The 27819-nt window shown below is 39.2% G+C and overlaps 2 protein-coding genes across 9 annotated transcripts in view; one reads left to right on the top strand and one right to left on the bottom strand.

Annotated features, from left to right (window-relative positions):
* Positions 1 to 909: 909 nt before the first annotated feature.
* LOC123878824 (transcriptional repressor CTCF-like) lies at positions 910 to 7652 on the top strand. Of its 3 annotated transcripts, none has more exons than XM_045926164.1 (7): positions 910 to 1103; positions 2458 to 2526; positions 3297 to 3468; positions 4177 to 4382; positions 4745 to 5028; positions 5549 to 5708; positions 6059 to 7652. In XM_045926164.1, the coding sequence occupies exons 2-7, from the start codon at positions 2465 to 2467 to the stop codon at positions 6789 to 6791; spliced, it is 1617 nt and encodes a 538-aa protein (XP_045782120.1). In that variant the 5' UTR covers positions 910 to 1103; positions 2458 to 2464; the 3' UTR covers positions 6792 to 7652. The 3 variants fall into 3 exon arrangements, with proteins under 3 accessions (XP_045782120.1, XP_045782119.1, XP_045782118.1); XM_045926163.1 differs by having other exon boundaries at positions 5546 to 5708; XM_045926162.1 differs by having other exon boundaries at positions 4745 to 5029; positions 5541 to 5708.
* A 3081-nt stretch (positions 7653 to 10733) lies between these two features.
* Positions 10734 to 27819, bottom strand: part of LOC123878840 (GILT-like protein 1) — a 33771-nt gene continuing 16685 nt past the window's right edge. For 4 of the 6 annotated variants that reach the window (XM_045926191.1, XM_045926194.1, XM_045926193.1 and 1 more), the window contains exons 2-7: positions 22772 to 22852; positions 21981 to 22112; positions 19967 to 20035; positions 19181 to 19285; positions 12051 to 12203; positions 10734 to 10903 (exon numbers count right to left, since the gene is read on the bottom strand). In XM_045926191.1, the coding sequence (XP_045782147.1) occupies positions 10814 to 10903; positions 12051 to 12203; positions 19181 to 19285; positions 19967 to 20035; positions 21981 to 22112; positions 22772 to 22852 (630 nt within the window). In that variant the 3' untranslated portion in view covers positions 10734 to 10813. Of the gene's footprint in view, positions 10904 to 12050; positions 12204 to 19180; positions 19286 to 19966; positions 20036 to 21980; positions 22113 to 22771; positions 22853 to 25342; positions 25350 to 27652; positions 27719 to 27819 lie in introns of those variants that run through there. The other 2 variants (XM_045926192.1, XM_045926195.1) reach the window with 2 other exon arrangements.

The raw sequence follows: 27819 nt of genomic DNA, 5'->3' as shown, positions 1-27819 counted from the left end.
ATTCCGTGAAGTATTTTCCTTTTCAGTAAACAAGTAGAGATAACCATGCGTACGTCGGGTTCCCATACCACCACATACTGTCGAACTGATGTCTATCGAAGTGCTTCTGGCATACGTGTCTGTTCAACAATTGAGCCTTCGGCAAAGCACTGAGTCCTATATTTACAGGAATTAATTGGGATCACCACAATTCCCATAATTTATTAACCTTTGGAGACAACAACAATAAACAATATGGCTTCCCAGTATATGTACCACAGAGCAAGGTACATACTACTCTCTAACGAGAGAATAGTATGCCACAGAGTCTATGTATATGGCCATCGACTAGAAAAAAGAATATGGCTGCAGCTTGTTGCGATACTAGCGCTTTGCGGCTAAGAAAGAACTAAAGGTGTCACGGGCCTGGTCTGTGGTTAAATGTCCTAGTCACCCTAGTATCTCGATTCTCGAAAGGTCCGGTGATCACCACAGACCAATAACATGTGATCCGTATTCCGTACACAATCGAGTGCATGGTAAATACATATATCGTCTGTGGTGGCGTTTGCTGGCGCGCGTGTTGTGACTTTTTGGAGTGTTTTTTTTTTGTTAAAAATGACTGGAAAGCGCTCTAAGGGGGTGCCGTGCGTATGTCGGCAAGCGCCGGCACAGACGGGGTCCATACTTGTATAGTTTAATAGCTAACTTGTTACAAATAACTACAAACTTGACATTGGCTAATCATTGTAAAAGCCAGACGAGAGAAAAAAAAAAGTACATAGGTATATATTATACCAACATACGCAACTCTACGCAACCAATGTACGCAACAAGCCGCTCTTTATCGATTTTTATCGTAAAATTTTACCTAGTTGCTAGTGTGGTCATAGCTTTATTTCTTTCGATTCGGCACCGGTTTCATTGCAATCGTATGCCCCACTCTAGCAGTTGTCAAAAATCCAATATTTTATGGAAATTAATAGCAAATTATTTCTGTTCTTACTGTAAAATTATTCGTGAAATTAATGTATTAATAGAGTAAATAAGGTTTTTAAAAATTATGGTGAAGCTAGCTTAAGTATATTTAGAGGTTCGGAAGCATTCCGGAGTCGTAAATCGTGGTAAGTTTAAATTTTTGTTTTCGCAGTTTCTAACCTTGTTTTCGAACTATTTGCGCGCGAAATAAGTTTTTTTAGGTGAATTTTAAGTTAAATTGCCTATTTAACATATATTTAATAGCTTCTTCGATCAAATTTATGTGATCGAAATTGATTATTGACGCGTCTTACTCTGGAAATCGCTTCGTGAAACTGCGAAGTTAGATCGCCGCTTGATATTGTATTTTGCACCTTATTGTTAGAGGCATAAGGTCGAGAAAGGGATTCGATGTCGTTGCGATATTGGAATACCAGAGTAAGGACGCGGAACAAGTTATAATGGGGAATGTAAAGGCGGTGGTACACTGATGCCTAATTGAAAAATTAATTTTTACTTAATTTTTTTTTTGAAATAAATATGCAAAAAATAATCATTAAAAGAGTTAAACAGACTATTGAAACGTTTTATTTATTAATAATAAGTTATTTTATAATCTCACATGCCAAATCTGATGCATGGCAAAAAATTTGTCTTTTGCAATAGTTTTTTAAAAAGATAAAAATACTCTCATTAGAGTTAAAGTAAAGAATAAATCAAAAAATATTAATAACTACTACTATAAAAACTAGTAAAGGCAGCAAGACTTAGTTAACTTGCTATGATAAATAGATTTGTCTTTGTACATTGACACCACTATACCAGAAACCTTCAACAAGTGCAAGTGCAAGTGCCAACAACAACTGTACAAAGTTTCAAATCAATTGGATGAATGATGTGTGAAGCAAGCGCTAATATAATATATTATAACACTAGCTGATGCCCGCGACTTCGTTCACGTGGATTTAGTTTTTTTTAAATCCCATGGGGACTTTGCTTTTCCAGGAAAAAAGATACCTTTGTACCTTTAATATAAATTGGTTCATGGATGGACCTTTTAGAATCTAGAGAGAACTCTTTTAGTTTTGGGGATATAAAGTAGCCTATGTCCATCCCCGGGATGTAAGCTAACTCTGTACCAAATTTCATCAAAATTGGTTTAACTTTTGGGCCATTGAAAAGCTAGCATAAGGACACACTTATGCCTTATAATATTAAAATACCGATATAATTTTTATCTAAGTACTTACTTATTTCAATTTTCAAATATTAAAAACTGGTCAAGTGTGAGTCAACCCTCGATATTTGGGTTCCGTACACAATTAATATATTTTGGGTGTATGAAATATTTCATACACCCAAAATACGACGGGTACGGAACCCTTCGTGTGCGACTCTAACTCGCACTTGACCGATTTTTTGGGCAGTCATGTAAAAAGAGGCTTTATTCTCTGTTGCTGTTTATTGAACTTAAGATGATTTGCGTTATTTTTATAACAGAATAAAAATGGCGGGAATATGCTGTGTGGATGGCTGTGATCCTACAGCAGAGGATGTCACCTACTTCAAGTAAGTCATATATGTAATATAATCTTCTTCCTTCGTTCTTCGTCTTAAGGCTGATTCACACCGAGCACGTACACGTGACACGTGCCGTGCAGTGACGCGCGTAAACCTCTAACACACCGGGTTACGCTAACGTCCACGCTCTACGCAAGTGGTGTGCCATGTTTCATACAGTTCCATACATTACAACGCAATGGTATGCGCTACGTCTACGCTTACGCAGCCTGTGTGAACGAGCTATTATTCTTTGGGGCAATGCAGGTTCTTGGATATCCTGTATCTGCGAATCTGCGAATTTCCTCGTTCCGGATTTTACCTCTGAGAGTGATACCCAAGATAGCTCGCTCCATAGCGCACTGAGTAACTTGAGGTCTAATATCTATACATATAATAAAATTGTAGAAAAGTGGTGTCTGTACAATGGAAATATATAAATAAAAAGTAGCAGGGGTTGTTATTATATCGATGCCGAACCCGAAATTGTAATTAATTTTTTTTTGTCTGTTCGTCTGTGTGTTTGTGCACGCTAATATCAGAAACGGCTTATTCGATTTAGATACGGTTTTCACTAATATATTGTAGTAAGCTTCACTTAACATTTAGTGTTTATTTCATGTCAATCGGTTCATAAATAAAAAAGTTATGTCAATTTAAAGACGCCTCACCCCTACACGCCTCGCGCCTGAGCGTCCGTGGCTATATAAAGCGCGGTCACTATTCCACGCGAACGAAGTCGCGGGCACAGCTAGTTGATGTAAATAAATGTATTCCAGGTTTCCAAACAGCCGTACTTTACGCCGCAAGTGGCTGGACGCGATCAACAACTCAGTGAAGGTGACCCTGGACACAGCGGTCTGCAGTCGGCACTTTCTGCCCAACCAGTACGAGGTGATACGCGGCAAGAAGAGACTCAAGGCGAAAGTAGTTCCCAGCGTGTTTGATAACGTGAGTCCAGGGGTTTATATCTGTCGCAGCGAAGCATAAGCCGCGAGTTAGCCAACTCCCTTAGGGATATGGCTAACGCCCGGAAGATGTTAAAACGACTACACAATTAGAATATTTCAATAAAAAAATCTACTGATATCATAGAGTACTGAGCATCTGATAATATTAAGATATTACTCCATAGGACCTAATAATATTTATGTTCTCACCTAATCTAACCAGACTTTAGATTTTGGCGCCCTTCTTTTTCTGGGATTTTACGATTACATCGAATGTGGTTCAGAACGAAATCTGAGTACCATTATAGGATCACTCTGTTGTCTGTCTGTCTGTCTGTCCGTCCGTCCGTCCGTCCGTTGTGTCTGTCAAGAAAACATATAGGATACTTCCCGTTGACATATAATCACGTTTGGTAGGTAGGTGGGTTTGATAGCACAAGTAAAGGAATAAATCCGAAAACAGAGAATTTGTGGTTACATCACAAAAAAATTAAAACGTTTTCACGAAAAATGAATTAACTAAATCACATATAGATGGCGCTGTTGTCATTAAGTTGCAGTGTTGCACATAAAAATGTTAAAATATCTTGTACGATGGTACGGAGCCCTTCGTATGCGAGTCCGACTCGCACTTGACCAGTTTGTTTATGGAGATACAGAAATTAAAAAGTATAAAATCCTCTTGTAACCATTTTTATCACAATTTCAGATCACAAAGCCAACATCTCCACAAAAAGAGAAAACGGATTCCAGTGATGGTGAAGATTCAGTTCCCTTACAAAAAGTCAAATCCGTTGCCACAGACAATACAGATACAGGACAGAGCAAACAATCTCCAGACCATAGACTTGAGGATAGACAGGACAGTGAGGCTAGTGTGAGAAATGGAGTTAAAGAAGATGATATTGTGAAAAGGTATAAACATTTTTTTTTTCAGTTCTTCTGGACGTAAGCGGCTAAAACTGCTATTTATGCTCTCTTGCTAGTTAGTTGTCTCAGGTTGTCAGTTGTAATTTTTTCCAATTTTGACTTGTTATAATATTCTATACAAGCGACCCGCCCCTGCTGATCGCTGGTGACTTTATCGATTTTTCGTAGGGATCTCTAATTTTTTGAAAATAAACTATGTCACTCAGAAATAATATACCTTTCTATAAGTTAAAGAATTTTCAAAATCGGTTAAGTAGTTCCAGAGATTACTTCCTTCAAACAAACTTACAAACTATACCTCTTTATAATATTAGTATAGATAAATCTAAAATACCCCTTTGTTACAGAAAACAACCAGATATAGTATCTATAACCGACTCGGAGAGTAACAAAGACATTGAAGACATAATAACACATTACCAAATCAAACAGATTCGACCTTTGCACAAACCGACAGACAGGACCACCCCAGACATGTCTATAGAGATTGAAGTGCCCCTTGCAATGGACGGGGAAATGGAAATAGGGAGAAATAGGGAAATGGAAATGGGGAGAAATGGGGAAATAGACGATGTGATTGATGTGGATGAAGAAGCGGAACCTGTGTTTATTGAAGTTGCGGTTGGAAAAGGTAAGATTTCTTGTTTTTATTTAAATCTAATTTGATACAAAAGTATATTATTAGTTTTGCATTAGATGAATTTGACGATTCAAAAGTACTTGTTATTGAATAAAATATTTTGATTTGATTTGATTGGATAACTATACAGGGTGTTACCAGAACGCTAGCAAAAACTTAGCGGTATTATTATTCTACCTTAACACAATCCAATAACCATTTGCCTTATCTTATAGTTTTAGTGATTTAGTATTTTTCAAGCTCACATTGTATAGCATGCAAAACTCGCGTCAATGCCCTACCTACGACGCAGCATTGACTTCGAGTGACCTATTTACGGAACTTTAGTCACGTCAGTTAGATGTTTTATTTGTAATATATTGTGAAATTATAAAAATACAGGATTAAAAAAAAATGTTCGTAGTTGTTTATGGTATCTTATCAGTAATCATCAGTATTATCATCTGGTTTCGTTTTTGCAAGCATTCCACCCTGTTGCACTCTGTATAAAGAAATGTTTTTTTTCCAGGTGGTGGGGTAGAGGAGACGACCAATGAGGACTGTATGATGCTCCTGGAGAGCGTCCAGTGCGAGGTGGATCCCAGCTGCCTCATGTTTCCCCCAGAAGATCCCGGGAACGACCCCGGGGACGACGCGGGGAATGACTCCGATGTCATAGACTTGGGGGAGAAGTGAGTAGCCCATATAGATTTATTGAAATTTCCTCACAATTTGAAGCACATTGCTTCCTCCTATTCTATGAAAAAACATTTACTTAAAGAGCAACTTCTGAGGTCCCGATTTTTTTCTTTTGGTTCAATGAAATAATCCATACAAGAAAATGGGTCGATCGGCATTAAAATAGTAGTCAATTTTATTGGTTTTTGTGGACAACTCACGCTTGACCAAAAAATGGACTATGCCAGAATTGTTTTCACAAAAAAAGAGCTGAAGTTTCCTAAGACAGTTTTCCTGTATCTCCTGTTTTTGGATTTCTCCATACTGTCCGAGTTAAAAAAAATACTGTATGTTTATTTTACAGAAAAGAAGACCCAGTCAGCCTGCTAACTTCAAGCGATGAAGACGAAGTGATCATCGAAGAACCCAAATACGACATGGTCGAAGTGTCCGACGAGACCGACGAGGACGACGTACCGCTCGTCAGACTCGTCGACAAACCGAGCCAAAACAAATTCCCGAAAAATACGAAAAACACAGATATACTATCGGAAACAAACTTGACTAAACTTCTATGGGGACGACTCTGCGAATACTACTGTTTAGAGTGCCGGTTCACTTCCACCAGCAACGCTGAGCTGAGGAAACATATGCAGGAGCATTCCACACAAGTGATACAAGTCTGTGAGATCTGCAGCTATACAACGTCAAGCAAACACCAATACATCAGACACAAAAGGAAACACAAAGAAGACAAACGGTTCAAATGCCACTTATGTAAATATTCAGCTAGGCATAACATGAGTCTGATCTACCATCTAAAATCCCATGACAACGGACAGTTTGTGAGTGATATGAGTGTGTTTAAGTGTGAAAAGTGTAATTTCGAGACAGACTACAAAGTGAGTTTGATGAAACATATCCGGATATGTTCCTCTAAGTCCAAGAGATATAGCTGTGCCAAGTGCAGCTATGAGACGGACAGACGGAGCGACTTGAAGAGACATAAAGCGAGAAAACACAACACTGGTAAAGATGGTGACTATGAACCACCAGCGTGGGTCACGCGGGCGAAGAAACCAAAATGTGATAAATAGAAGAGATCATGACCCGCAACAATGAGAGATATTTCATTGCAAAAGGTTGAGGGATGCCATGGCATTGCTTTCTCAATAAAATCGTCATCGGAAGGGGTCACTCACGATCATTATGGTAGGAGATTTCGCCCTCAGCAATGAGCATGACCACCCTAAGATCTCTCTCTCTCTTTTCCCCTTCATATTTCCAAGTCCAATACAAAACGAGACAACATGAGTTTGATCTACAGTCTAAAGTAGCACGATAGCAAACATTTCATGCATGACTAAAGTGTGAAAAGTGCACTTCCGAGTAGGACTCTGTAAAGAGAGTTTGATGAAACATATTCATACAAAATGTGATATATAAAAGGGATTACGACCCGCAACAATGGGGTTAATGATACCATAAATTCACAGCATTACTAATCCGATAAAACCCCTAGCTGTATGGTAGCGACCATGACCCACAAAATGAAGGAGACTTCATTGCAAAAGGTTGAGGGATCAACCTCTAAGATATCCCACCGCATTATTATTACAATGAAACTCACCATTATGGAAGTGGTTATGACCCTGAGCAGAAAGAGAAAGAAAGTAAATTGCTGATGGATTTGGCATTCCCTCACATCATCATCACAAGCCGTCACTATTTTGGAAGGAGTGACGACCCTTAGTAATGAGTTACCACGTAAGAGACGAAACATCACATCTTGTACTACACTGAGGCACTGAAACGGGGGTATAGATGATTTCTTTTCCAGCTTTGTTATTATTTTCGGGGTTCCGCACCTCAATAGAAAAAAGGAACCCTTATAGGATCACTTTACTGTCTCTCTGTCTGTTCGTCTGTCGTGTCTGTCAAGAAAACCTACAGGGTACTTCCCGTTGACCTAGAATCATGAAATTTGGCAGGTAGGTAGCTCTTAAAGCACAGGTAAAGGAAAAATTCCGAAAACCGTGAATTTTGTGGTAACATCACAAAAAAAAGTGTTCATGAATTAATGATAATAATAATTAGTATTTTCAAAGTAAGATAACTAACTAACTAAGTGGGATATCATATGAAGGGGCTTTACCTGTACATTCTAAAACAGATTTTTATTCATTTTATGTATGAAAGTTTTGATTTATCGTGCAAAATGTCGGAAAAGATACCTGAGTACGGAACCCTCAGTGCGCGAGTTTGACTTGAACTTGGCCGGTTTTTTTTTGTAATATAATAAGTTATAAATCACACTGAGAAAGTAATGTATTTCTTTAATACCCGGCTAAGATAGGGCTAAGTAATAATTATGTGTAAATCCTTCATATAAGTACAGATGAAAACACTTGTCTTTTGTACGCGCAGGTCGCTAGTGATTTTTGTAAGTCTGTGTAAATGTAAATAAAATAAATTGTAAATACATGCCATCCAATCCAAATTCCGAATATTTTGTTTTATTTTCTAATCCCCCCCCCAACTATCGCTACCCATATTAGAAATGCCATATGAAAGTGTGTTTGTTTGGTCAGAGTTCCCACGGGATTTTAAAAGCCTAAATCCACGCGGACGAAGTCGCGGGCATTAAGCTGTATTGCAACGTAGAGCGGGCATTAGATACAGGGTGTAGTAACCAGAAAAGCGCCGGCCACACAGGCCGCGTATGCGTCGCGTAAGCGTAGACGTAGCGCGTAGCCAATGACTTTCTAAGCAAGGACATCGCACTGGCGCGCATAACAAGGGACCAAGTAAGTGTGCTTATACGCGGTGTAAGCACACTTTCTTCATTAGTCGCATGTTGACTGCAAAGCTGTCAAGACGCCTAAATGCGCGATCAAAAAGTGCCGAAATAATACGTTAACGACGCAGAAAAGAGATGGTGTGACTTACCACCAGTAAGTTAATTTTATTTACGTAAGATAACATGCGAAAAAGTGTAAAATACTTAGTAAAACCATTGAAAACACTAGAAATATCTAAAATTATTTACAATGTTCCCATTCCTTTCTCTCACGCACATCGGAAAGAGACAGATGGAAGGGCGCGTCACGAATGTCGGAAAAACAAAACTGTGGAGTAGCTTTTTTTTGTTCAATGTAAAATCTATTGGCCATTATTGTATCACATTTATTTTATTACTAGCTGTGCCCGCGACTTCGTTCGTGTGGAATAGCTCTCAGCGCGCTTTATATAGCCACGGACGCTCAGGCGCGAGGCGTGTATCTGTACGTTAAAAATGTTCGCCGTGATTCTATAAATTGACATAACTTTTTTATTTATGAACCGATTGACATGAAATAAACACTAAATGTTAAGTGAAGCTTACTACAATATATTAGTGACAACCGTATCTAAATCGAATAAGCCGTTTCTGATATTAGCGTGCACAAACACACAGACAAACAGACAAAAAAAAATTAATTACAATTTCGGGTTCGGCATCGATATAATAACAAACCCTGCTACTTTTTTTTATATATTTTCATTGTACAGACACCACTTTTCTACAATTTTATTATATGTATAGATCTTTTGACGACCTCCGGTGCGCAGTGGTAGCGCGGTGGATTTGCATGGCGAGGGTCCCGGGTTCGATTCCCGGCTGGGCCGATTGAGATTTTCTTAATTGGTTTAGGTCGGCTGGTGGGAGGCCTTTGGCCATCTTGATTCAAGGCCCATCTTGAATCCGCCATTTTGGTTTTATTTTTCAGCTCCCTGTCAATTGGATGAAGTTCTGAGTGACATTTGTTCGAGCACCCCCCACCTATCTTCAATACCCTGGCCGTGCTCCTCACCGAAATCCTCAATCATCAGCTCTATCCATATTTTTACTCCGAATCATTTTTTGTCCTCTATACGAAACCATCGGTAAAAAAAAAAAACATACAAAATTTTACAGAAGAGGTGATCAAATGAGTCAGTCAGTCAGTCAGTCAGTGAATCAACACGAGCAGAATAGTATAATAGTTATATAGTATAGATATAGTATAATAGTTTCATATTTACAAAAACGAAAAATCTCTCAAAGAAATAACAAAAATTAATAGTGCTACACTACTCCATTCCATTTTTTGTTCAAGTTTGCTTCTAAAATCACCTTATTCAGCTTCGAGTGCAATAATCGATTTACATTGCGGCTTAATCACTGAGGTTAGTTTACAGGACTTGAATGTTAGCGGGAATGTATAAAATGGAGCAGTTGAAGCTACATAGGGTGAATTTAGAAACGTGTGCCATGTTTGGGCTCTTGTGTTGTATGCCACGATGTGTCCATGCTTAGAAAGTCATTGCGCGTAGCATTGCGTTGTAATGTATGGAACTGTATGAGACATGGCATACCGCTTGCGTGGCGTGAACGTTCGCGTAGACGTAAGGCGTGCAGTTATGTCTACGGATTCACGCGTGTCACTATGCACGTATCACGTGTACGTGCGCGCGTGTCAATCGGCTTTTAGTATTATTTTTATACTACCTTAACGCAATCCAATGCCAATAACCATTTGCATCTTGCAGTATTAGTGATTTAGTATTTTTCAAACCCGCACTGTATAGACTGCAAAACTCGGGTCAATGCCCTACCTATGATTCAGCATTGATTGCGAGTGACCTATTTATGGAACGTTCGTTGACCTCTAGCGTCAGTTAGATGTTTTATTTGCAATATATTGTGAACTTTATAAAAATTACAGGTTTTTTAAAATTTGTTTTTCGTAGTTTTTTAGTGGTATTTTATCAGTAATCATCAGTACTGTCACCTGTCTTCGTTTTTGCTAGCGTTCTGATTACATCCTGTATAAGTAGATTTTATTTTTATTTTTTATTTTTATTCACTATAGGTAAGCGCTTGACCACAATCGCACCTGATGGAAAGTGATGATGTGGTCTAAGATTGGTCTAAGATGGACGCGTTTACCTAGAAGGTGCCTATTCACTCTTGTTTTAAAGATACCCGGATTATGAATAAATGAAACATCATGAAATAAGTAAAAGTAAGAATTAATTATTTATTATTATAAAATGTACTTATAAGTTAGGAGTGTGAGTAGGGTAAGCGTTCTAGTTAGCAGCTACTGGGCTTGGTCGGCGACAAGCGGCACACCACGCCCTTCAGGTCGGTCTGCGTCTCGTCTTGAAGCGCTTGGTCGAATTTCTGAAAAAAAATTGGTTGTCTGTAAAGTCGGTTTACTGACGATAGTTGAACGTGACAACAAAGGCCGATTGTGCTTCTTTGTCGCTCGTTCCGCGCTCTCGCTTGCACTTCAAGCCTTACATGGAACGCCTCAGAGCGAGGTAACGCCGCATGAGTCATGTTTTTTCGTGCGTGCAGCCGGCTCTATCGAATTATAAGACGTTGTCACGTCAAAAAAACAACAATAGATTAGAACAGAAATAAGGCAGGAGGCAGGGCTTCACACTTAGGCTTGTCAAATTCAATTCAAATTCAAATTATTTTTATTCAAGTAAACTTTTACAAGTGCTTTTGAATCGTCAAAATTATCTACCACTGGTTCGGAATGCCGTTCCTACCGAGAAGAACTAGCAAGAAACTCGGCGGTTGCTCTTTTCAAGTATTCAATTTACAATAATATGCCAATACTATTGTAAATTGAATACTATAATAATTGTAAATACTATGTTTTGTAATTTAATTTGTAAAGTTAATAGAGACTTATTTATTTATTTCATTTTATTGAATTTCAAAGCAGCCAAGAATCTAACAACAAGAATTACGTCAAACGTTTATGACGTCATAAGTATTTCATGCAAGCTCCATACTAAGCAAGCGTATGATGTTTGATAAAATTTCTGATTTGACTAGCGGTCAAGCGCTTGCCTATCCATACTAATATTATACATGCGAAAGTGTGTCTGTCTGTCTGCTACCTTTTCACGGCCCAACAATGTAACCGATTCTGACGAAATTTGGTACAGGGTTAGTTTATATCCCGGGGACGGACCTAGACTACTTTTTATCTCGGAAAATCAAAGAGTTCCCACGGGATTCCTAAAGACAAATCCACTTTATCGATTTGTATAAAATTGTAGCTTGCGTCCCTGTAATCGAAATAGGCAACTTTTCATCCTGGAAAATCAAACAATTCCCACGGGATCTATAAAAATCTAAATCCACGCGGACGAAGTCGCGGGCATCCTCTAGTAATGAATAAAAAACATGATTATGAAATAGATTAGTTTACAGTGCAACAAGGATCGGCGCGTAGCCAAAATGGGAACTAACGCCGCCATCTTGAGAAGTGCACTTATTGATAGTTCGCTGTGTTGGCATAACGCTGTACCTCATTGATGATAATGGTGGGCACGAAGCCGAGCGGCCGCGCCACGGCGTCGGTCTTGTCGCCGAACGTCGCCAGCAGGTTGTCGCCCTGCTCGCCGTCCGCGCAGCGCTTCAGCTTGTCCGACTCCGCCTGACGCTTCACTTGCTCCAAGCACTGGAAAAAAATTGTTTTTTTTTTTTTTAAATCTGGCTTTACTCTTATTAGCCAATGTCAAGTTTGTGATATTTTCAAGTTATTGAATTTATACAAGTATGGACTCCGTCTGCGCCGGCGCCCGCCGACATACGCGCGGCGCCCCTTTAGAGCGCTTCCCAGTCAGTTCCACCACCACAAAACACCAACTAACACAAAAACCAGCCACTCTTAACAAAAAAAAACACTCCAAACAAGTACAGCACGCGCGTCAGCAAACGCCATCGCAGACGAAGTCCCAAAAAAAAAAAAAAAAATTGGTTGTCTGTAAAGTCGGTTTACTGACGATAGTTGAACGTGACAACAAAGGCCGATTGTGCTTCTTTGTCGCTCGTTCCGCGCTCTCGCTTGCACTTCAAGCCTTACATGGAACGCCTCAGAGCGAGGTAACGCCGCATGAGTCATGTTTTTTCGTGCGTGCAGCCGGCTCTATCGAATTATAAGACGTTGTCACGTCAAAAACAACTATTTTACCTCTGTGTCGCAGCGAAATGGCATAAGCCGGGAGTTAGCCTACTTCCTTAGGGATGTGGCTAACCAGGGGCGGGGAAAGACCTAAATTTAATGTTTATGTGTGTGTGTGGAATAGAATAGATTTTTATTCAAATAAACTTTTACAAGTGCTTTTGAATCGTCAAATAATTTACCACTGGTTCGGAATGCCGTTCCTACCGAGAAGAACCAGCAAGGAACTCGGCGGTTGCTCTTTTCAATTGCTCAATTTACAATAATATTCAATACTATACAAGCAATTACGCCCAGCGCATAGCTGGAGCGAGTCAAATCCATTTATCATTTACATAATCCTCGATTGTGTAATGTAGAGGCACTAGTAAATAGGCATTTTCGAGCTACGCCGTGTGAGCCGTAGCAAGTTTGGTTAGTTGCATCTAGCCCGTTGTATCATGTTGACGTTTACAAATTGTAACTTAAAATTGTGAATTATAATATATATTTTTTTAGTGTTCATTTCTTTTGTTTTTATTACTACCCTGGTAGAGAACACGGCGCTACTATATATCCAGCAACATCATATATATATACATCAAATATCTGTACAAATATACCTGTACATTGGTGACCCCGACTTTGAACTACCAGGGTAGCGCGTGTTAATTTTATTAAAATAGTAACGTAACGTGAGCTAGGGCAACTCAAGTTAACACGTGCAAGGAAGTGAAAAACTAAAAAACTTTAAAAATGGCGCAACCTACGACAGTAGTGATGGATGAAGACACGCATCTAGCGTCGATATCTATCACGTCGAAGATCCCGGAGTTTTGGACCGACCAACCTAGAGTCTGGTTTATCCAGCTGGAGGCAATACTGGCACCACAAAAACAAGGAGACGCATCCAAGTACAATATAGTGGTATCCAAGCTGGGTAAGGATGTCATTCAACAGGTGACGGACATCCTGATCAATCCTCCGGAGGTGCGTAAGTACGAGGTACTTAAAGAAAGGTTGCTGAACATATATGAAGAGTCGGAGAACCGCCAAATACAGAAGCTCATCGGGGAGATGGAACTGGGTGATCAGAAACCCAGCCACCTCCTCCGAAAGATGCAAGATCTGGCCAGGGGTAAAATTAATAATGAGACCCTAAGCGTTTTATGGCAGAATCTGCTACCAGCAGCAGCACGAGGCGTTCTGGCTGCGACAGAAGCCAAAGATCTAGACAGACTAGCCGTGATTGCTGACAAAGTAATGGAGACTATGAAGTCCCAACCGATAGCAGAAGTGGCAGTTAAGGAGGCGGTACCCGGAACTTCGTCAATGGCAGCTGAAATAGCCAGGATCCATGCGAGGTTGGACCAGCTGGACAGGTCCAGACACAGTTGGCGAGGCAGGCGAGGTCGCGGAGGGTTCCGTGGTCGTTCGCGTTCCAGAGGACGAGACGACAACAGGTCCAGACGTACCCCGGATAGCCCGGACTGGCTCTGCGTGCATCATTTTAGATACAGGCAGAGAGCTAATCGCTGCGAACAGCCGTGCACCTGGAATACGAAGCAGGAAAACTAGTGGAGATGCAGGTGGAACCGGTGGGTACCTGCGTCGAATTAGGGAACCACCGTTTATGTATTACGGATAAGGAAAATGGCATACGTTATTTAATAGACACAGGTGCGAACATTTCAGTGTTGCCTAAAAGTTATAAATCAGTGTGTGACAGTGCAATGAATAATAAATACAAACTTTATGCCGCGAATGGTAGTGAAATACAAACTTTCGGAACAAAGACTCTAGTGTTAAATTTAAGATTGCGTCGTGCGTTTAAGTGGACTTTTGTAATAGCCGACGTTAAACAACCCATTTTAGGAGCGGATTTTTTAGCTAAGTATAATTTGTTAGTAGACTTAAGAAACAGACGATTGTTAGATCAGGAGACTAACATGTATGTAATTTCCACTATAGTAAACTCGGAGCATTCATCTATTTTTACTATAGCCGAGTCGCATCCATGTTATTCTCTTCTAAGTAGGTTTCCAGAATTGACAATGCCAGCGACGTTCAAAGAACCACCACGTCACAGCGTAAGACACCACATCGAGACTTCAGGTCCTCCGGTGCATGCGCGCCCAAGGCCACTGCCGCCGGACCGATTTAAAAAGGTAAGAGAAGAATTTCGCCTTATGCAGGAAATGGGTATTTGCCGCCCGTCAAAGAGTGCGTGGGCGAGTCCTCTACACGTTGTACCTAAAAAAGATGGTAATATAAGGCCGTGTGGAGACTATAGAGCGCTGAATGCAATTACGAAGCCTGATAGATACCCAATTCCTCACATAAAGGATTTTACGTTTATTTTAGCCGATAAGAAAGTATTTAGCAGGATTGATATTAACCGAGCGTATCACTTTATTCCGATAGCAGAGGATGACGTGGAGAAAACAGCTATCATTACACCTTTTGGTTTATTTGAATGGCCATGTATGTCTTTCGGTTTAAAAAATGCAGCACAAACGTTTCAACGTTTCATGAATAATTATGTTTTACAGGATTTAGAGGCAAATTTTCAACAAAATAACCCGGATTGCGCGAATTATACAACTGAATTTGTTTTTTCATATTTAGATGATTTAATAATAGCTAGCGAAAATAGTTCGCTCCATGAAAAACATTTAGAGGCCGTTTTTGAAAGACTACAACAAGTTGGACTAACTATTAATTTAGCAAAGTGTGCGTTTTTGCAGGATAAAGTTGAGTTTCTGGGTCATGAGGTCTCAGCCAGTGGCTTAAGGCCGTTGCCAAGCAAGGTCCAAGCAATTGTAGACTTTCCCAGACCGAAAACGGTAGAGGAACTTCGTAGATTTCTAGGCATGGTAAATTTCTATAGAAGTCATTTGCGTCAGGCAGCCGAATATCAAGCTGAATTAAATAAGTATCTTCACGGAGCAAAGAAACGTGACAAAAGTAGTATAGTGTGGACAGAAAGTGCTATTCAAGCTTTCGAACAATGCAAGTTGAATTTACAGAACGCTGCTTTGTTAGCGTATCCGATAACAGGTCAAGTGCTTGCTATAATGGCAGACGCGTCAAATACTTGCGTTGGAGGCACATTGCAACAAAGAGTAAATAACGAATGGGTTCCGTTAGGTTATTTTTCGAAAAAATTGACTGACACGCAACAAAAGTACAGTACCTACGACAGGGAGTTACTTTCGCTTTATTTGTCAGTGCAATATTTTAGGAACATGTTCGAAGGTAGAGATCTCGTTTTGTATACAGATCATAAGCCGTTAACGTTTGCGTTTAAAAAGCTAAGTAGTAGTAAAGAAACGCCGCGAAGGACCCGTCAGTTATTATTTATTAGTGAGTTCACGACGGATATACGCTATACAAAAGGCGAAGAGAACGCGCCTGCGGACGCGTTATCGCGCGTTGAAACAATTTCGTGCCCGTCTGTACTTGACTTCACAGAAGTGGCTATTGCGCAAGCGAACGACAAAGAGCTCACAGAATTGCTAGGAACAAAAAACGGTAATACGAGACTAATAAAAATTGACTTGCCGAGTGTAAATAAACCGATTGTTTGTAACTTGCGAGGCGATAAGGCTAGGCCTTACTTACCAGAACAGTTTAGGCGTATCGCATACGAAACAATACATAACCTCAGCCATCCAGGCATTAGAACAACAAGGAAAATGGTAACTAATAATTATTTTTGGCCTGGGATGAATAAAGACATAGGTATTTGGGCTAGGTCGTGCATAGAGTGTCAAAAAGCAAAGGTTCACAGACACACTATGTCACCTTTAGGGCAATTTGCAAAAGTAGATAGAATGTGTCATTTACACATTGACATTACAGGTCCATTCACTATTTCAGAGGAAGGCTACAGGTATTGTCTTACAATGATAGATAGAGAAACGGGTTGGCCGGAAGCATTTCCAATTAAAGATATTTGTGCGAAGACAGTAGCCAAACTCGTGTATGAAGGATGGATTACTAGACATGGGTGTTTTATTAATTTGAGTTCAGATCAAGGAAAGCAATTTGAAAGCAGTCTCTTTAGACAGTTAATGAAATATTTAGGGGTTCATAAGTTTAGGACGACACCGTACCATCCACAAAGTAATGGCATGATCGAACGATGGCATCGTAGTTTTAAGGCCGCCTTAATGGCGAGATTAAAGGACAATAGATCGTGGGTTGAAGAAATGCACACCATTATGATGGGACTACGTGCAGCACCACGCAGTGACACAGGGGTAAGTGCCGCGGAATTAACCTTTGGGCGAACTCTGAGGCTCCCTGGAGAATTTTTCGAACCATCGGATAGTAAGATAACGGACGGTGAGGAGTACCTAAAGCAGTTGAAACAGGTAATTAGTAATTTAAGACCGAAACCCGAGACACAGAGAGACTCTCGAACTATTTTTGTGCACCCTGCTTTAAAAGACTGTAAAAAAGTTTTTGTTAGAAACGATGTAATGCGTAAGTGTCTACAACCACCGTATGACGGTCCCTATGACGTCATAAAGCGGTTGGAAAAAGCATACTTAGTACAGTTACCCAATAGACAGGCCCTTATTTCTATTGACAGGTTGAAACCGGCTTTTGTCCTGGATATCGAAAATTCACGACAAACGCCGGGTGAAACGTCATGTAAGAAAAAATGTAGATTTAGTGACGATGACGTTTTGCCGACTCATACAATCCGTACTACTCGGAGTGGGAGAGTCAGCAAAACGCCCGTTAGGTATCAGTAGAATAATTTGAGTATCAACTAGCAATTAAGCAATAAGTATTGTAAAATGGCCCCGATCCGCATATATTATTTTTTATTTTATTCATGTATTATTTTTTATTAGAAGTCATAACTAAACCTTATTATTGAGAGTGTTAGAGTGGTTGACGATTGTTATAATTTATTGGATAGTGTGTAAACGTAAAATGTAATGTAACAAACATTCGAAGCGTTGAGTGCAACGTAGGCTGGATGGCGCGGGCATAGCAACAATTGTAAGTGGACTTGCCACAGCGACCCCGTCGCCACCCGCTCAAGTTCTAGTGACCTCATCTCAAGTATAATGTGTTAAGAGATGTACCATGCATCGAATCAAAGGAACACTTTAACTGGGTGACGTGTTTAAATTATGATTTGTTGGGTAAGCGGATCGGAAACATTGCTAGGGTTGTCGAAAAATAAAGAACGAATATTGTGAAATAAAATTAAGGTTGCGGAAATTTGTATTTGTTTAATTTTTATTAAGATAAAAATTTGGGGTGGTGTGATGTAGAGGCACTAGTAAATAGGCATTTTCGAGCTACGCCGTGTGAGCCGTAGCAAGTTTGGTTAGTTGCATCTAGCCCGTTGTATCATGTTGACGTTTACAAATTGTAACTTAAAATTGTGAATTATAATATATATTTTTTTAGTGTTCATTTCTTTTGTTTTTATTACTACCCTGGTAGAGAACACGGCGCTACTATATATCCAGCAACATCATATATATATACATCAAATATCTGTACAAATATACCTGTACATGTAATATGCTTTTGCCAGCAGCATACTTTTAATAGATTTTTTTAATTATTGTAAAGGCAAGTTTAATATTGACTGTGGAATTTTATTATAAAAAAAATATTACACTCATTCCCACAAATGACTTTCCTATTTTTCTGAGGCGGAGCGTAGGAATTAGGAGCATATTACGGTTTCTAGTTTGCCAGTCGTGGAAGTCACCGATTTTTTTGTAAAGCTGAGAATGTTTTGTCGTACAAAAATTGGTCCCCTGATATATGCAAGAGGACGAATTTTGTAGAGAGATAAAAAATTTAATACTCAAATTTTTATTCATAAAAATGCATACTTCTTCATTGTAATTAATTTACCTTATTAAGATTATCTCAATTAACAGTAAAGTAAACAATTAGGAAAAACAGAAATTTTCTGCTTTTAGCCTTACTGAAAGTGCTAACGCCCGGGAGATGTTAAAACGACAACTCAATTAGACTATTTCATTAAACAAATCTAGTGATATCATAGAATACTATGTTTTTATAATGCCGCTAAGCGATTTAGCGTGCTGTTGAACCAAAAGGGTAGGTATGAGTTTAATAAAAATCTGCCATATCCCTTCCCTGATTAGCGATTAAGCCCGCTTAGACTGCATCATCACTTACCATCAGTTGAGAATTGCAGTCGAGGGCTAACTTGTATCTGAATCACACTAATATTATAAAGGCGAAAGTTTGTAAGTGTGTGTGTGTGTGTGTGTGTGTGTGTGTGTGTATGTATGTTTGTTACTCCTTCACGCAAAAACTCCTGGACGGATTTGGCTGAAATTTGGAATGGAGATAGATAATATTCTGGATTAGCACATAGGCTACTTTTTATCCCGGTAAATCAAAAAGTTCCCACGGGATTTCGAAAAACCTAAACCACGCGGGTGAAGTCGCGGGCATCGGCTAGTAAAGATATATATATTTACCACATCCAAGGACTTGTCGGGATGCGCCTGCGTCATGAGGCAGATGACCAGCTCCATCTTCTCCGTGTCCTGGAGGCTGCGGTCCTTCAGGATGCACGACTGGATCTGACATTATCATACAAACTTGTGTTACAATTATACAACTTTAGGAGTTATGCAAGGAACTATAGGCTTAACTTTTTAGTATTATTATAGTATTAGGTAAGTAATAATATAACACCATTAGTATTAACTCAAACTCAAACTGAACTCAAAATCATTTATTCAAAGTAGGTAGGCACGCCTTTTGATGGTCTGAACTGTTGGATTTGTAAGATGATACAGTGGTGATAATTAATTACTTACGTAAACTCGTAAGGTTCCAAACGCGCCCAAGTCTGAGAAGAGCCAACAACAAACTCAGCCGGGTGTCAGTAGGTTGAGTACTTGTATAAGTAAAATTGTATGAGTACGTATGAGTAAAATCTTTACTTGAAAGGGTCCAGTTTAAGAAATTTAGCTACAGTATCGACTAATTTGTGAGTAACTCATGTCAAACTCATTATTTTGACTAATTTCTTAAACTGAATACTTTCAAGTATTAAGATTTTTATGTAATCCTGTGAAGATGATACTGCCATTGGCGGAATTAGAATGCCATCTAAGCCTACTTTGTCGTATTAATTTACAAATTGCGAAAAACCAAATAAAATTTGAATTTCGCGGGCAGACCCGTCTCATGCACCTTAGATAGATACAATAGATACACCCGCTAGACCGTAAAGTTAGGTACTCTAGGATACACACCTTGTTACCATAGCACTCCTCAGGGCCGTGGTGGCAGGTGAACTGCCATTTGTTGTCTTTTTTGTCGTGCTGAAACAAAACGCATACTTTAGTCACAGGCCACAGCCTATAGATAACTAGGTACTTAGTTGCCAAATGTCCCGTATTTTACGGTTTACCCCGTATTTCAAGGCATGACAATACAGAAACCCTTAATTGCGAAAATAAAATACGGGGTAAATAAAGCTCCTGTATTTTTACAAACTCAGCCGGAGCTGGCTGGCAAAACCAAATCTTAATCTTTTTTTTCTTTAATTTTAAAATCTATCATCATTCCTCATACGCATGGCTAAGGTTTGGCTTTTCCGCGATCTGTGTTTCCTACCAATTACAATCCGTTTATCTTTAAAACAAGAGTGAATAGGCACCTTCTAGGTAAACGCGTCCCATCTTAGGCCACATCATCACTTTCCATCTGGTGTGATTGTGGTCAAGCGCTTGCTTATAGTGAAAAAAAAAATCCGGTTTGTTTGTATTTAACATGACTATCTCAACTATAATAATTATAAAGCCGCAGTACAAAGAGCCATAGAGAAGAAAAGAAGAACTATAATATTACGAACCACATGTAAATCTACAAAATATGCATTTTTTGTGGGTAGGTATAATTAACTAACACAATATTAATTGTACCCCCCCACTACGGCTAATGTGTTGAAGTTTAGTAATCATATACATAGTATTTTAATTCTATGATCATACGAGTATATTATATCATATTTTGTAACATATATTATGCAAATAAATACCTAATTTATATTCTATTCTATTAAGGTTTCACTCATCAAAATCGGTGAAAAGCTAGCAATCAGACAGACAGACAGACAGACACACTTTCAAATTTATAATATTATATTATGGATTTACTTCGTGATTATTTATTATCACGGGATTCCTTAGCTTATTATTATTCAGCGCGTGTAAATAACTGTTATATACCCACGGATGCCAACGCAATGTGAAATCACTCTGACCATGTTTGGATTAAATAAATGCGCACAATAAATTACCTACTTATATCTATATTTATCAATGGACCTAGTTACTTATCCACACTAATATTATAAATGCGAAAGTGTGTCTGTCTGTCTGTCTGTCTGCTACTTTTTCACAGCCCAACAGTTTAACCGATTCTGATGAAATTTGGTACAGGGTTAGCTTATATCTCGGGGACAGACCTAGGCTACTTTTTATGCCGGAAAATCAAAGAGTTCCCACGGGATTCCTAGAAACCCATCCGCTTAACCGATTTGTATAAAATTTGGTACCGAGGTAGATTGCGAACCTGTTATTGACACAGGCAACTTTTTATCCCGGAAAATCAAACAGTTCTCATGGGATCTTTAAAAACCTAAATCCACGCGGACGAAGTCGCGGGCATCCTCTAGTCCATACTAATATTATACATGCATAAGTGTGTCTGTCTCTCTGTCTGTATTTGTTCGTCTGTCTGCTAGCTTTTCCCGGCCCAATAGTTTAACAGATTTTGGTGGAATTTGGTAGAGTTAGCTTACATCCCACGCATTGCCGCACAAGGAATATACCTACTCTATCTAACTGGACAAGTCAGCTTCGGCTGAATTTGTGAAAAATACGGGAGCTTTGTCAACCCCGTATTTTATTTTCGCAATTACGGGTTTCTGTAACGTTGTGGTTACTCTTTCAAGTATCCACAGCATTTAACCGAGTTCGGGTATTTTCGCTGGCATGACACATAATATAGACACTGTTTAAGTTAGATTTTAAGGCGTTATTTTTGTTAGTGTTTATTGTGTTTAATTGTGTTTGATCAACAAATAAATCTTATTCTGTTTTATTCTATTCTATATAATATTACCATATCCTGAAATACGGGGCAACATACGGGGCGTCTAGCAATCCTAGTGGCAAAATGTATACAACTGACAGCAAAATCTATTTTCGTGGACTCCTAAGGCCTCAAGCCCTGGTGCCTCCCCCTCGCGTGTATACTCACAGTGCTCTTGCCATATGGCACCAGCTTGACTTTGACGAGGCCTCGGAACTCCCTCCAGACGGGCGCCAGCTGTGTTGTGATGAACTTCTTACTGTCAGGGCACAGCGACTCGTAGTACACCGCTATCTTCACCTGGAAACAGGAAACTTGGTATAAATACGCAGCCTATAGTATAGTATAGTATAGTAACATTGTCAGTAACTTGAGAGTTTCAATTTTCAATTTCATTTATTTGCTGATACAGGTAACTATGTACATACATAAAGGTGTAAATACATAATAAAATATTGGTTAGCTGGACCTATCCAAGTTGGCATGCAAATACATTCTTACTTTACAAGTTACAACCCAATCTCTTATTGAATTAAGAAAAATTGAAAATGGGCGTTATATTATCTCGGCTCGTAATCAGCGCCTGAAGAAAACTCAGTTAACGACACCATTTTAAATGTGTTTATGTGTTTATCGAATTTAATTAAAAACCTTCATTCTGAGACACTCGTAAAAAACCACGCGTCAGCGACGGTATACTTAAAAAAAACTTAATCGATTCATGTTAAATTTTACTCCAAAAATGTATTAAAATAAAACCGCAGTATGAGGCGGGGGAACGCCCCGCACACCCACACGTCACCTGACACTAACAGTAACATCTGACACTGTTCGGAATAACCGCACTACCGAGAGGTGGCTCCTCAAGAAACTCAGCGGTTGCTCTTTTCGAAAAACAATAATATTAAGCCATGCGTAGGTACGGTGTTCAACAATAGGACGAAGATGGGAGCCTTTACCTTGTCGTCTCGTTTGCTCTTGGCCAGCGCGCTGCACAGGAACGTGAGGATGCAGAACGCCACCAACGACTTCATCTTGTGCTGGGGACAATCAGTACATATTTAGTTGTAACTAGAGGATGCCCGCGACTTCGTCCGCGTGGATTTAGGTTTTTAAAGATCCCGTGGGAACTATTTGATTTTCTGGAATAAAATGCCTATGTCAATTACAGGGACGCAAGCTACCTCGGTACCAAATTTCATACAAATCGGTTAAGCAGACGGGTCTTTAGGAATCCCGTGGAAACTCTTTGGTTTTACGGGATAAAAAGTAGCCTATGTCCGTCCCCGGGATATAAGCTAACCCTGTACCAAATTTCGTCCGAATCGGTTAAACTGTTGCCGTGAAAAGGTAGCACAGACAGACAGACAGACACACTTTCGCATTTATAATATTAGTGTGGATTAGTTGGTAATTTGCAGTTTATAAAGCCGGCTCTACACTCGCACGTGAAGTCGCGCCGTTATTTCGCGCCGTGAATGTATGCCGCGATCCGCGCGTGAACTGTGTCCCTCCACACTCGCAAGTCTTCACAGGCTTGTTCGTGACTATGGACGAAACCCTTTGTCGTGGACCAAAAACCGACACTGATCGGGGAAAGGGGAACGCGAAGGCGTGAACAACATCTACACTCGTGATTCGCACTTGTCGCGGGCTTTCGCGGCCGTTCGCGCCGCGAGTGTACCCGTCACTCGTTTCCACTCGTTTCATACAATCGTAGTTCCAATTTCATTTGAATATTAAGCAACCAAAGTCCATGAAATTTTGCAGACATATTCTAGAAACTAATATCTGTGTCTGTGGTGTTTTAGATTTTTCTAAAAATATGTAGTTTTAAAATTTCAGGGGCTCCAAGATTTGTATGAAAATTTTAAGACCGCGTAACTTTGAAACCGAATATTTTAACAGAAATCTGGAAAACCACAGACATAGATATTAGTTTCTAGAATATGTCTGCAAAATTTCATGGACTTTGGTTGCTTAATATTCAAATGAAATTGGAACTACGATTGTATGAAACGAGTGGAAACCAGTGACGGAGGAGCCCTCTTAATTATAATTAGTGGTCCACAAGTATACGAGTACCACAACCATATTAAATGTAGTTTATTTAGTCTTTCGCAATCCCCGACCCGAAAAGAGGGGTGTTATAAGTTTGACGTGTGTATCTGTCTGTGGCATCGTAGCTCCTAAACTAGTGAACCGATTTTAATTTAGTTTTTTTTTTGTTTGAAAGGTGGCTTGATCGAGAGTGTTCTTAGCTATAATCCAAGAAAATCGGTTCAGCCGTTTGAAAGTTATCAGCTCTTTTCTAGTTACTGTAACCTTCACTTGTCGGGGGTGTTATAAATTTTTAATTTACACTTGACTATTTTTACCTGTAGGTATGTTATAAAAGTAATTTTATTAGTTACATTTCATTCAATGAAAATAGCGTTTTCTATTCTATTCGAAGGTAAACAGTTTCTGCGTGTTAGATTGATTTGTAGAATTGCTTTCTCTAAACAAAACGATTTCACATTCACTTGGCGCTTGGATTTCTACATTAGCATCGCAGAGAAGTGTCACTACAAGTAACACGTTGAATTTGTTGCTACGGTTCAAATAAAAGGAAAAATCAATCAAGTCCGAATCCGACTCGCATACTAAGGGTCCCGTACTATCGTACAGTATCGGTAGAGATACAAGGAATACTTACCTAAAACTTTTTTGACGTGACAACGTCTTATAATTCGATAGAGCCGGCTGCACGCACGAAAAAACATGACTCATGCGGCGTTACCTCGCTCTGAGGCGTTCCATGTAAGGCTTGAAGTGCAAGCGAGAGCGCGGAACGAGCGACAAAGAAGCACAATCGGCCTTTGTTGTCACGTTCAACTATCGTCAGTAAACCGACTTTACAGACAACCAATTTTTTTTTTAATTAATCGCCGGTCATTTTAAATTGTATTATTTGCTCTTTATAGCGGCCGAAGAAAAACAAATTACGTCAAAATGTCAACTCTCTACCTATTACGGTTCAGCGGATGGACGGAGAGGGACTAAGCCTAGTAATAGAGTTCCGTTGCGGAAACGAGAGAGAGAGAGAGAGAGAGGGGGTTCCGTTGGCAGCCTTTGGGTAGTTACGGAACCCTTAATACGCATTAAAACTCCGAAAAGATAGAGTAAGAGGAGTTTATTCGTAGTACCTACTTACCTGCTCCTCTAACAAATGTAGTTTAGTTCTCATTTGAATATATTTTGTGGACACATTTTAGAACTAATAATAATTAATTGCTTAGAGATACATTTATATATTTATAATAGGTACAAAATTCTTTTTACTCAAGTACAATTGGAATATTTTAAAGAAAATGTGACATACAACAGATATACATGAACGCGTTTACTACAAAATTTCATTACGGTCTACGTTTGGTTGGTTAATCTATACTAATAAATAAAATTGGAGTGTCTGTCTGTAATTTCGAAATAACTACCGCATATTAAGGTCATATGGTTATTTGAACGATACTATAACCGAATCACACGTTTTTAAAATTTTTGTCTGTCTGTCTGTCTGTCTGTCTGTCTGTCTGTCTGTCTGTCTGTCTGTCTGTCTGTCTGTTTGAAAAGGCTAATCTTGGGAACGGCTGAACCGATTTTGACGGGATTTTCACAGACAAGTAGAGAATTGACCAGGGAGTAACATAGGCTACTTTTTTAACCGACTTTCAAAAAGGGAGTTGTGTTTTTCTACCTATGTACACCGAAATCTCCGAGATTTCTGAACCGATTTGCGTCATTTCTTTTTTTAATCGATAGAGGAACTTTGCGACATTGTTTCATAAAAAATTTGGAGTCCAACTCCTCAATCCTGATGCTGCAGGGGATCTGACCAATCCACGCGGGCGAAGCTGCGGGCATCAGCTAGTATTCAAATGAGAACCAATTACCAAACTACGTTTGTATGGAGCGACTGACAGAGAGATAATTGCACAGACAATCACGTTGATTGATGTCTAGCAACTGCTAAACTTAGCATGACGGTTATTAAGATCTAGAATTAGATAAAATGCCTATCATTACTCTCCTAATTGCTAAAAGGTCTAGCCCAGGTTAATTAACGCAACCAAGTCGGTATGCAATTGCTAGTAAGTAGTTTACCGGCCAAGTGTGGGTAGGACTCGCACACAAATGGTTCCACACCATCGTACAAGACATAACACTTTTTAACCCCCCGACCCAAAAAGAGGGGTGTTATAAGTTTGACGTGTGTATCTGTGTATCTGTCTGTGGCATCGTAGCTCCTAATAAACTAATGAACCGTTTTTAATTTAGTTTTTTTTGTTTGAAAGGTGGCTTGATCGAGAGTGTTCTTCTATAATCCAAGAAAATCGGTTCAGCCGTTTGAAAGTTATCAGCTCTTTTCTAGTTACTGTAACCTTCACTTGTCGGGGGTGTTATAAATTTTTTATTTACACTTGTTTTTTAATTATCATGGCAGCCGTTTTTAAATTTTTGTTGTTTGTTGTTAAAGCGGCAATACAAATATCGTACAGTATTGGTAGAACTACAATGCATTCTGTGAAAATTTCAACTATCGACCTATTACGGTTCACGAGATATTGCCAGCCGACAGACAGACGAACGGACGGACAGCAGTGGCTTCGTAATAGGGTTCTTTTGGCACCAAAGATTTATTAGTATTATTTGGATTTCTGTGGTTGGCACCCTTTGGGTTCGGAAGCCTGAAAGCTACAAGTTGATGTTTCTGTGATACATTGAACCAAGGCTTTTAGTTAGTTTTAAGTTTAAAACTGGTAGGTAGTACTTTTTTTTAGAAACATTTTTTTTATTATGATCAACCCATTGCCTAAATGCAGATTGGCAGACTTCACACATTTTGGTACATGGATGCAAGTTTCCTCGCGATGTTTTCCTTCACCGTCAAAGCAAGTGATATTTAATTGTTTATATAACGCACATAACTGAAAAGTTTTAAAGATGCGTGCCGGGGATCGAACCCCTGACTTTCGATTGGGAGCCGGACATTCATAACCACTAGGCTATCACAGCTTTTTTAACCACTAGGCTGCCAGAAACATGAGTTTTTCAAAATTCTCATGATTTCTTTTCTTTTTTTGGCAATAACTCAAAAACTACTTTTTAAGTTATCACTTTTTAGTTTTTACCACTTTTAAGCAAAAGGACGGCAGCGTTAAACAGGCATAACCGCAGTTCTCAACATTTCAGAATAACAGTTATTGTATTACCATAATATGCGTGTTTCGACAAGTGCATGTACAAGTGTCTTCAGCATACTAATGTGAGGCAACGACCTTACACGTGGTCTGCCAATTTAAACTATTGTACACTGTAGGTACTTATACTAAAAGTGCCTAAGGCCTAGCACCTGCCTAGCTCGCATTGCGTTTTTTTACCCGACTGCGGCAAAGCCAAAAGGAAGGGTTATGATTTTAGCAATCTATCTATGTATGTATCATACATACATTATGTATGTGTATAGGTATGTATGCGCTGTGTGTTCCACCGTAGTGCCTAAACTACTGCGCCGATTTTGATGAATGAGGTGTCAATTGATTTGTTGTAAAGGTCCGGGTGACAGAGGCTATATTTTATACGAAAAAAATTGACCTAACGGATGTTACACCAAAAAAGTTGAGGTCTCAAAAATATTTTTTACATTGTATCGAGTGGGGTGTCCCAACAACAACATTAAAATGTACCAAGCGACAAAAAACAATTTCACTCTAATATTTCAGGGTTTATTAAGACGATCGCAGTCGGGTTTTAGTTTTCAACGATATCTTTTAATTTAAAAAAAAAAAACAACTCACCCGTTGAATTAAGCCCAAAAACGAAACTAGTGATCTTTTCAGCGAAAACATTAATTTAAAAAAATTAGAAATTAATTAATATTGATCAATAAATGTAACATTAAGAAATTACTACAGGTAACACGATTCCAAAAAAAGTGACACAAGTAAAAAAATATAGATTTTGT

This window comes from Maniola jurtina, chromosome 26, assembly GCF_905333055.1.
Source record: "Maniola jurtina chromosome 26, ilManJurt1.1, whole genome shotgun sequence".
NCBI classification, from domain to species: Eukaryota; Metazoa; Arthropoda; class Insecta; order Lepidoptera; family Nymphalidae; genus Maniola; species Maniola jurtina.
This window is presented reverse-complemented; position numbering and strand designations above follow the sequence as displayed.